This window comes from Pleurodeles waltl, chromosome 8 (assembly GCF_031143425.1).
Source record: "Pleurodeles waltl isolate 20211129_DDA chromosome 8, aPleWal1.hap1.20221129, whole genome shotgun sequence".
In the NCBI taxonomy this organism is placed as follows: Eukaryota; Metazoa; Chordata; class Amphibia; order Caudata; family Salamandridae; genus Pleurodeles; species Pleurodeles waltl.
The window spans coordinates 1,271,662,263-1,271,674,468 of NC_090447.1; the positions used below are offsets into that span (position 1 = coordinate 1,271,662,263).

General features: G+C 40.6%; 1 protein-coding gene across 1 annotated transcript in view; it reads left to right on the forward strand.

The window, feature by feature from the left end:
- FLT3 (fms related receptor tyrosine kinase 3) overlaps positions 1 to 12,206 on the forward strand; it is a 519,185-nt gene that overhangs the window by 325,064 nt on the left and 181,915 nt on the right. The window contains exon 8 of the mRNA XM_069202208.1: positions 3,680 to 3,830. Within this exon, the coding sequence (XP_069058309.1) occupies positions 3,680 to 3,830 (151 nt within the window). The remainder of the gene's footprint in view (positions 1 to 3,679; positions 3,831 to 12,206) is intronic.

The following is a 12,206-nucleotide window of genomic DNA, read 5'->3' on the forward strand; positions in this document are numbered from 1 at the left end:
GTGGAAAAATTCATGTTAGAGAAAAAGAAATGACTTGGCATTTTACTGCTCCTGCAAATGTGAAGAGTTCAGGCTCAGATATGCTAACACAAGAAATACAATGCATTAATATAGTCATTAATAAAACACACATAATATGCAAACTTAAGAATTCATTATTAATAATACCTCATCAGTATATGTAAAAGCAATTCATGAATAATTGAAAACCTTGACTAAAACAATACATCAAACATGACAAAGACATGCATTTATTTTTCTGCGCACATGTTACAAACTAATCATAAATCATTATAAATCATTTTTATTTCTGCTATTAGTAATTCATGCTAATGACTAAAATATAATTCAACATTGTTTAACCAGGTTAACACACTGTCAGTTCTAGTAGGCACAAGGTTCGCAATGGTAGGCACAATGTCCGCCACCAATATAAACATGTACACTTTTAAAATACGTTAGTGCAGCTGTCCACAGTTAGGCTTTTAAATGCGAATATAAAAGTCACCTAGTGCTGATGGCATATCTGAAGACCAAGAACAGTTTACTTGCAGAAAAGAACCTAAGGCTAGTCTCCGTATTTCACCCACCAACTTTGAGTTAAGAAGAAAAACACCTGCTGAAATTCAGGCTGCGGACTCGTGAGTCTGTTGAGGTAGACGCATTGACATCACCTGGAGACAGGCCTCAAAATGGCTGATGGGCATATTGTGAACGTAAATGTGATATTGATGGCCATCTTGGAACAGATTATTTAAACAGAGCGTGTGAAACAAAAGGACACTAAAGTCTATATCTAACCCTAGAAAAAAAACATCTTTCACACTGCCAAGTATCAGAAGGTAAACAAAAAACACAAATGTTTACATTAAATAAGGAAACTCTTTGATATTAAGATACTAAATTGGTTTGGGCATTACTTAACACACCTTTCCCAAAGTCTGTTTCCCTTCAAGTCTTTGTCCTTTCTCTCGAAATTGTCTGAAGGTGTACAGGGACATTGGTAGCAAGGACCCTACTGTAGAAGCTGTAAGATAATGCCTTTCATAGAGCTAGAAGAAGTGCATTGTATGATGACTGAGGTTTTGAAAGAGTGTTGTGTACACCAGGATACTTGTCTGTACTTCTTACCCTGAGCTGAGCGTGGGAGACATTGGAAGGTCAAAATTACTATCAAAGCCCCAGACCTAGCATTTATGGGGAAAGAGCAACTTTCCCCCAAATACCCCCGGAGGCCTATTTAGTATTCCAGCTCCAGTCCTGGAATATTTTGGGGAAATTTATGCATTTGCTAAGATTTTTTAGCGATGGTTGAAAAGTGGTAAATTTGAAAGGCAAAAAGTGCTAACCTGAGGGCTCAGCTCAGGTTAAAGCAAATAGGAATATCACCTAGGACACATCAGAGTTTGGGAGGTGCCAAGATGTTACATTAAGTTAAAAAGTTCAATTGGTAGCAAGTTGTTGCCTATGAGGGATTGACAGCCAATGCATTTCAAAACACGTAGCTGACATTTGAGATGCTGTAATGATACATGGACTACAGGAGATGATCATAATATGTCATATAAACATTTATCGACATTATTCTGTTTCAACTCCTAGTCCTCAACGTTCTCTTTCAACTCCTAGTCCTCAACGTTTCTTCTGTTACTAACTACAACTTAAAAAATAACATTCTATATGTGGTTATGACAACATACATTCTATATTAACATTTGGCATTACATCCCTAGAGAGGCATTACTGAACTCAATGCAGGAACTCTTTTATTGTCTCCCTTGGCTCCCTTGGCAAACTCGCACAGTTTCAGATCTGCGCTGATGTGAAGTGGTGAAATGCAGGTACTCAAAGAGCCCAACTCTCCAGACAGCATTTAGTTGACTTGTGGGTGAATTAAGTGACTACCAAGCAAACGGCAGAAGAGGGCTGAACTGTTTCCCCATTCAAAGAATGCTGTACTTTGGGCTATATATATATATATATATATATATATATATATATTGTCAGGCACTACTATTCCCAGAATGCACTGTATTGGCAATAATTATGTGAGAATATAAAAGTGAACAGAGTGAAAGGACTTGTAAACTCGGAAGAAGACCGGTTGGTCGAAACGTGTCAGTTTTGTTTTTGATGCACTGATTAAAAGTAAAGGATTAAGGCTCAACGGAGTGCGTTGCAATTATCTTTGTGGTCTTGCTATATATATATATATATATATATATATATATATATATATATACTTTATAATATTTTTTTTTAAAACAACTCCAACTCGTAACCTAAAAATATAAAAGTATATGTACACTAGGTTTTTTTTCAGACTCCTAAAGTGGGATTGTGAATGGTTGCTAAGGGCAACATTATGAAGCTTGTGGACCAAGGAACACCACCCTTGAGGTTTGCAGTTGGACCACCGCAACTGTGGCAGTCCAACAACCATGTTACGATCCTGGCGGTCGGACCACCATCCCCACCAGGAACATGGTTCCCAACAGTCTGATGGCAGTCTGCTTACTACCAGCTTTTCCATGGTGCCCTTACCACCATGGAAAGGCTGGCGGTAACCCAGTGCTGGGGTTCACATGGGGGCATGGGCAGCACTTTGCAGACAGTGTGCATTCCGAGGGTGCTGCCTCCCCCCCCGTGTGACAGCATTGGCCTTGGCTCCATGTGGAGCTGAGAGGACTGCCGCTGCACAGCTTCCACTGGGCTGAATTTCCACCTGTACCTGTCAGCCAAGTGGAAACCTTGTAGTGGGGCTGGTGGGGAGATCGCCAGCTCTGCGGCGGTCTCCTCACCGTGAGTCCGGCGATCGGCTTGTCCGACCTCCAGACTCGAAATGAGGCCCTCAGTTAGTATCTGGAACAGGCATGATATGGCTGTCCCTTTCACAGAATCGGTATGCAATGAATCAATGTTTAATGACCAAAATCAGGTCCCAAAACATTGAAAACTGAGAGAAATCTCAAACGATGTGGTAACCGATTTGCAAAAGGGAAGGGATCCCTTCTGAATTAAAAGAAACAGTTTGTCAGGAATAGCCAGTGGTCCACATGACCTCTTCCTAATCTCTTTCTAAGAGAAAAACTTTTCTTTTTAAACACAGAAACTTTTTTTTAAAGAAGACAGACTGCATTTAAAAACATCTTTGCATGCATTATCTAAAAGCTTTCCGCAGGCCACCACCCCTATGATTGAGTACAGTGGTAGTGAGTCAAAATGGCCAGTAAGATTTGGAATTTTATAAACCAACCTATTTGTACATAGGTTTGTTCAAAATGTTTACTCTTCAAAAAAATAATAGTCACCCTTTGCGACTAGGATTTTGCAGCCAGTTTACATCTGCTCGTATTCCTTTTGAACAGTTTATCTAAATCAAGTCCATGAGTCCTTGCCTTTACATTTCCAAAGCCAGTTTGCACTTTGAAGTGAAAGAATGTTCCTTCATTGGATTTAAGAAATTCTAAAATTAGCTCTGATGATGTAATGTGTTTAGTCAAATGTATACATCTTAACCCCCATGCCGCCTGCTTAGTTACCGTAAACACAGATACACTGCCCTCATTACTCAAAAGAGGCTGTATCACTAAATAAAACCATTGTATTTGGAAAGATGTGGAATAATCAATATGAATAATTTTAAACATAATTTGTTTTTATTTTTACCCTACTGTAGGAGTATTCATTTTGTGAAAGGAAGCAGGAAGGTGACTATATGACAAAGCTGGTGTTTGCACACGTGGCATCGGTGGGAAAAAGTAACAGTGGAGTCTATACCTGCGAAAACTCATCTCCCTCCCGAAAGTCGACCAATGTTATAACTTTAGGTATTGTCAGGTTTGAAATTGTATTTGTTAAGCTTGTGTATTTATATGTTGTCAGGGTAAAGACCCATGTGCTTCTTTCCAACACTGAGCAATATGTGCATTCGTTTTTTAAAAAGAAAATCGTTTGCAAAAATATTTCATCTATCTTAAACATTGTTGTCAAACTGCCATGTAGTAGAGGCTGCAGGGAGTTGCCTGTGATGATCGAACTATTCATGCATTCTGTTCATTACCTTCAGATATCCACACATTCAGGTAACGTACAAGAAACAGTATTGTGTAAGAGATTTCTGAGAACCTGGTAATCATAACATAATTAAACTTTTTGAACTTGGTGCTTCCTTTGAACCCTCTTGAAAATGTTACTTTATCAGAGACCGCAGGCAGAAAAAAGTGATGTTTACCAGACAACATAACTAGTCTTCTCTACCGCACAATGCTCTGACTATGACAAACTCTTTTGTGGTATTCGACACAAAATCCCTTGAGCTACAGATGGGTTCTTCTTGTAAACGCAAATAAAACACTGTGGCTAACTGGTGTTACAAAGCCATACCTATTACATCATTTCCGTGACATGGCCAAAAGAGACTTACATTGTCACCCTTTGATTGACTGACAGCTGCCAATCAATTGAGCTTCCGAGTCGGTTCTACTTTTCATTAAAAATCTTTCACTATTAAAGAAAAGGTTCTTCAGTCTAAGAAAGTGCCCAGCCATGAAATGCAGTGCAATATGTATTATTTATTGTACTGTTCTGAATGTTGCTGAGAAAACAACTCCTAATTGTTGACAGGCCACAATATGGTGGGAAAACTGAAAACAGGCTTGAATAAAGGGGTGGGACTAAGTGCTAGATGAAAGAGTGGAGAGAGGAGAGTAAAGAGAAGAGGGAAGGTGGGCTTCTAAAACCACAAGAGCCATACAAAATGAAAGCTGGAGAGTTAACAAACTTAACTGATCTTGCTTGAAGTCTGAAATGTGTGCATTACTTCAGGCAAGGGGAAAAGAGAGCTCCAGAAGTTGGTTCTCTTGATGATGAAAATAGATTACCGATATTGTTCTTGTTAAATTTGTAAGTGGATAACAGTGGTCTATGTTCTTAATTGTCTTTTTGATTCATGATGTTTTCCTTGATTACATGTAACGGGGCTTGAGAATCTTTAGTGAAATAAACACAAGAGGGGCGATTCTTAAAGGCAGATAAGAATACATAAAAGAGCACTCCTGTAGTATTCTTTTGCATACTCTTACATGCCTTTGTGAATTAGTCTTTAACCATTGTGAATGGGAATACACTGAACATATTCAGGGAATATTCATTCATATACAATTAGGACTATGCAGTCCTTTCACTTTTACTAAAAGGGAATTGGACGTTTCGGGCTGATTCACAAACATATTTATTTAAGATTATGTTAAAACATTATTCCTGTAGTACTCTTTTACACAGTAGCGGCTTGTGATCTTTGATTGTGGTGGGGCATAACACATGCTCTGAAATCTATTGAGTGAGCATAACATATACTCATACAAACATACACACTCTCGCTCACTCACTCACTCATTTCCCCATTCACTCATTCTAGCTCACTCACATTCCCACCCCTTCACCTTCACTCTTGCATTCCGACTCCTATTCACTCTCATTCACTCTCACAAATATACTGACACACTCACACACATTCACTCGGTCACTAGCGCCGACTATTTTACTCCCTCTTTCAATCATTGATTCTCACTCTCACTCACACACTCTCACATTTCCTCTGTCTCCTGCTAACTCGGTCATTCTCAGTCATACCACGTCACCCACTCTCACATCCTCACTCACACGCTCTCACTCACTAAATAAAGAGAAATGAGAGCACAGGTAAGAGGCAGTAGGCAGCTACTCACAGGTGGAAAGCTTTGCCATGACGCCACCATTGCTTTGTCATGCTCTTGCATGTCTACGTCAATTAAACTCAAGATTTTAAATGTAATCCCGAATGCAATTGGAAGGCAGTTAACTTCTAAATTCTAATCAGAGTGAGATGTTTGATATTTGAGTATTTGAGCTCCGGAGTCAGTTCTAGATTGTTTTGTCATCTCGTTTTCAATTACTTGTCGATCGTCTGTGATATTTTTTAGTATACAATCTAAGAATGTCCACTTCCAAATATATCCTCATATCCTATATCTACATGTCATGTGAAATACCTTTGGGTTTGATTTTTTTGCATACGAGTAGGTGTTTCTATTGAAGATTGTTTATGTGGTACTCCTATGGAGGTGGCTGAGATGATGGATTTACAATGAGATAGGAGGGGCATAATAAATCCTGTCTGGGAGGAATAAATTCAGTGGATCTAGTATCTTATTCTTAATGCTTAGGTGATGTTGGAATGTTTGTTGAAGTGACTTGTGATTAACTGTGTTACATGTGGCACTTCGATCTTGCAGCATTAGTAAGTCTGAGTGGTTTCTATACGATGGAGCACCTGGAAGCCTGAAAATGTGGAGTCAAGAGGGTTTTTACGATACTAATACTAAAAATGACTTCAAACAGAAACAGCTTATCTAACCACAGTGTAAAACATACAGTTCCTTTCCCTTTTATGCAGCTCAGCCATGGACTTCATGTTGAGTGGTCTGATAAATGGACCAGATTTTTTCCAACCCCGGCTGTACTGATACCAGAGGTAGAAATAACTTTGAAGGTGGGAAAAGGAACCTAATGCATTTCATCCACAGCTTTTCTTCTAGAGATGCAAAATACTTTTAAGTAGCTCTACAGTCAAGCACACCATATTCCTTTCTTTGAATGTTTTTTGTACTGATTTTCGAAAAACTTATTTAGATCAGAATTTCCATAGGAAGAGTGTGTTTTTTTGTTTCCCTAATAACTTCGGCACTGTATGACAAATCTTCACTAAACTTTCCAAAACATTCATTCACCTCAGCTTCTTTCTGCAATGTTTCAGGATGATCCATCAAGCTTGGGCCGAAAACAAAGTGGGGTTCCAAAATGTTGTTTTCCCATTGGAAATTCTGGGAAGTGATATAAAAAACAGCTAAAGATAATTACACCAAATGAAACAGAAAGTTTGAGCTTTACTCAAAAATGTGCTTTCCATTATTTGGTGTACATCCGTTCAGCTGTTCTGAGAAATTTGTGTTTAAAGAGGTGTTTTGGTGGTCATGAAAGGGTTAAAAAGTTGGGTATATCTTGGCAGATATGCTCTGATTGGCCAATTTAAAGGGGGCTTGTCAATCCTGGTTGATCAGACACAACTTGAATAATATTTTGTGGCAGCCAATACAAGAGTAAGAGACATGGTCTCTGCTTCCTGAAATAAATTAAAAATATAGAAAGGGGCAAGGTGAACTCAACCTGACCCCAAGAGACATGTTGAGGGGATATCAAAGGGACATCCCCTTGGGAGGAAGAGTAATGTAGAACAGTGAGGGACCTCTTTGTGGGGGGCACAATTAAGCCCTTTGAAGAGTGCAAGGCAGACTTCAACCTCCCTGAATCGCCACAACAGCAGTACTGTTAGTTGCACCACTCAGCACTATACCCTTCCAATATTCAAGGGGTCATTCAAGCCTATACTCCTTCAAAAAGCTAGTTAAGGCATATAATTTTCCCATGGGCCTGATCTCCAACCCTTACCAGGTGCTTCAGTACCCTACGCTCCCACACTAACTTCTACCAAACCCACTAGCAAAATAGCATCAAGGAGGGCATTTCGCCCAAACAGTTGGAGACTCTGGTGTGACATCCCCAAGATATACTGTAACATATACCAACGGGAGACAGCCTACAAGCTTATGGTCCAGTGATACTACACCCGACTCACCTTCACACCAGCTATTCTGCTACATCTCCCCTCTACTGATGCTTCATCACAGAAAGGGGGTATTTTTGCCACATTTGGTAGTCCAGCTCGCTCATACCACATACTGGAAAGAGATTTTGGGGAACTTCAAGGTGTAGTGGGATACCCGCTTCCTGCCTCATACACTACTGTTATATTAGGCATCTGGCCCCTCTCTTTGGAAGCATTGACACACACTGACTGGAGACTCATCAGCCATATGCTGAGTGCTGCAAGGCAGTTTAAACCGCTGCCCTTGAAAAAGGGTGCAGCACCACCTTTTGCTCTGTGGTTTATGCGTCTCTGGCATGTGATGGCGATGGAGCAGCTATCTTATAACGTGGCCCACACTGATGGTAAATTGATGCACACCTGCTGACCATTACTTGACTACCTTACTCGCCTTGAGTTCACTTTCTTCACCCCTCCAAAACTTAAAGCACTACAGCTTTTTGATTAAACAGCTTTTTTGCAGTTAAGACTATATCAGCACTGCCCGTCACGCACCCGGGTACTCACCATACAACCCTTCCTCCATTGTGATTACTCACACACTACTACACTGAGCTGTTCCTGTCCTGGGGCTCTCTACGACGCATCTTGCCTTGACCTTAGTAAACTTAGGGCTTGATATAGATGTTGGCGGTATTACCACTGAGTCACATCAGCAGCGGGCCAGAAAAGACAGTCACGTCGATGGTCTCCCACCCACCATATTTAGATGTATTGCTGCTAAGCTAAAGACCACCACGATGGAGCACACTTCCGACGCGGCAGACTTGAATGCTGACAATTAGCACCCTATCGCCGTCTTGACGGCGGCATCCTGCCAAGCCTATTTAGATCACACAGTTGTGCTGGCGGTGTGTCAGCGGCCGGCTTATGATGGTAGGAGACCATCGTGGGACCCAGTCATTTGAGTACTATGGCTGTGGCCATTGTTTGGATGATACTAGTTCATAACTGTTGTAAATTGGTAATTGTAAACACCTGCAAAACACTATAAAACACATTCTAGTTCAGACCATGAACCTTTGCCATCACACTGCAGGAGACCACTTGGATGCAATAATTGCCACACAAGAGCCACACAAGAGACAGGTTTTTTTCTGTGTTACTCTCCCTCTGTATTTTTTATAAACTGTATTTAGTTGATTCTCCCTCCTATTTTAGCCACTAGTTTAGTTTTTCCCAATAATTCACTATGGCAGGGAGGAGAAATCCCCGTTTTCAAGTCCAAAACACTACCATTTTCCAGAAAAGGCAAGTATGGGCCAGAATAATTGACAGAGTGAATGCTGTAGCTAACAACCTGCACACACACAAGGAGATTTGGAAGAGGTGGAACGACCTGCGGGGGAAAGTTAGTTAACTAGCCTCCAAGTGTCACCTGAAGGCCCAGAGCACTGGTGGTGTTTCTCCCAGCCCCCCATTACAACTCTTTCCCTGGGAGGAGAAGGTCTTGCAAATTCTCCATCCTGAAGCTTGACTGGAATCCCTGGTGCAGTGCAGACTGGTAAGTTAGACCTATGCATGTCACCCTAATCACTAACAGAGTCCTGCTCTTAAGTTAGACATTTACAATGCTGCAATAACCTTAGCAAAACAGATATATCTAATATTGACTAAACAAAATATGCTATGTCATACAAATTGCTGGTAGCATGGTTATAGCTCTCCTTTTAGCATAATGCAATATGTATAGTCAGATTGTGTGTAGGTCTCTATGGATCATCTCTTGCATGGGCTCAGCCCATTACTGTCTATCAATGTATGTTATTGTGCTTACAAAAACAGGTCCAAAACTACATCCATTTTCATAGGAAAGTATGATGTTTCTAAGTGATTTGTTCTCCTAGTTACATCATATCCATGTGTGTGTACAAGTTGCAAACGTGTTTATCTCCAATATATCAATTGAAAATGATATGTGTAACTTACTTTTCATCATCATCATCATTTAACTTTATTTCGGTAAGTAAAAAACAAACCATTAAAGTACAATACACAACAAAGAGAAAGAGAGCTTCTTAAGAGCAGGAGGGTACTAAAAAGTAAAGTAAAAACACAGTTAAAAGAAACAAGACAAGTTTAAAAAACAAACAGAGTAAACAACCAGATAAGCATCTTACTTTTCAAACAAGTACTGTCTATTGTATCAACAGATGACTACAACTATAATGATGATCTGTTTTTGAATCTGAAAAACACTGGTGTAATGTAATGTTGTTCCACCGTTGTTACATCCATATGTACACACATTTCAAAGACTGGTGCATTTGACAGTCACCATGTCATGATATGTTTTAAAATATCACTTCCTGTGTATCTCTGTCATGTTGTCACCTACATTGAATTTTTGAAAATGCTTACATTAATCTTTGTCTTTTGAATCAAAGATATTCAAAAATGTGTTGTGGCATGCTGAATAGAATTAGTAGCCACACACAAGTTATGTTTTTCTGTCCATATGATGACCAATTATAGTTTAATGTGCATTATGAACCACTTTGTATCCAATATATTGCAGCCTGCTAGGCATTGGAATTGTCCAGTGCTACAATCTACTCACCATTGTGTTGGGTTCAATGTCTGTCACATTTAACCAACAAATCTGAAATAACACTTTGGCATTTCAGGGCATCGCTACAAGGTCAACTCTGGAGTTGTCATCTGTGTATATCAGGCTGCATGGGTAAAGTTATGAAAATATCACAAAGGCCTAATCAGTCTATCACTCTATTTTTTTAAGTTTTTAGGTTGGCCCTTTTGTAGACAAAGAGGCATGAAATGCACAAACTAGATTTTAAATACATATGCTCTGTAACCTTCACAGGTCCAACTACCCAGCCCAGTGCACCACAGTCTGCCAGCCAAGACACCTCCACTCCAGCACAGGACCAAGCCTTCAGTAAGGACACCAATGCTATAAGTCAGGATGACCACGAGACAGCTGGTCCATATGGTCTGTCTGGCCAGACAGTTCCAGTGAGTCAAACCCGGCCCACACCTACACCTTTCACTATAACTGCATCAACATCGCAGCATGAGCATGCCTCCACTTCCTATGCACCGAGAACATACACACCAATCCTGTGACCCCCTGTCATGGCTCATGTTGAGACACCAACAGCATAGCCTCCAGGTCTGCCAGGACCCAGTGGACCCAGTGGACCCAGTGGACCCAGTGGTTTGGGGGCACACTTCCTCAAGGGCACAGGCTAGTGGGGTTAGGGCTCGTGGGAGGCAATCTGTGGGCCAGCCAAGGGAGGCAACTGGGGTTTTTGTTAGCCAGACCACCATTGGCCAAGTCGGGGGATCAGTCCAGCAGTCCTAAGACATGATGGGCCAGGTTATAACTGAGCTCTGGGAAATCAAGAAGTTGCAGAGGGAGCACATCTTGGAACTACAGACTCACAATGAAAAAATGAGCTCCCTGACTGGGATGCTATTTATCATTTACCTCCATATGTGCAGGGCTTTTCCTGTATCATGTTCCCCTGTCTGTGATTCTTCCACATCTGGGCAAACTACACCACTGCTAGTCACAGACAGGGTGGTCCTGCTACATGAGAAGCCTGCTCCTACCATCCCAGTCTCTGCACCTCTGCCCTTCATGCCTGGAGGGGACTGTCATCTGGACCAACAGGACAGGGTGGCAAGACCAGCACCACCACCTCCAAGAGACTCCATCCCTAATTTCCTCCATGTGTGTCTACCATTAACTCTGTGGTCTATTTCATGGACACATTTACCTTTTCAGAGGACAGCTGTATTTTGGATGTTGGACTTCAAACTGTTTTTGGCCCTAATTCCATATTTCCAACCACCATGATAGACTCTTTTTTGTTCATTTAATCTTTTTATAAAACACCTCACTCTTTTGTGTTATGAAAATAAATGTAATGGACACAGAGTACAAGACTCTTGTTGGATTATTTGGGGCATTTTCCTTGTCATGTCTATCTTCCACCATCATGTGCCAAATCTTCAGTTGGGAAAAAATTTGCAATTACAAATATTTAACATGTTAACCAATTTATTCAAAGAAAACTTAAAAACTTAACTCAGAATGTATTTGGAATATACAAATGTTGGCAACAGGCACTTGTAGAAATGGAATCTGGGTTACAAAAAACAGTCATAACCCACTAGTCTGTGCCATACGGGGTTATATTCTCCACAAACTGGAAACCATGGAGGAAAGGGAAAATACAAAGTCAACAAATTAAATAGGCAAACTATCACTCATGCATGACCTCAGTAAGAGTCATACATCCTGCCCTCACAATAGGAATCCTATATCAATAACACCAATAGTTTACATCATGGCATTGACAACATTTGAGACCACATGACCAGTGTAGGACACTGGCAGTATCTGGTGTTCTGACACATACACAATTCAGTGGTGTGCTAATAGAAAGTTATACACCTATCATGAAACACATTAACAGCTACCTCTATTGTCCACAAATCAGAGATTTAGCCAGTGTGAAGAACGAACAATATG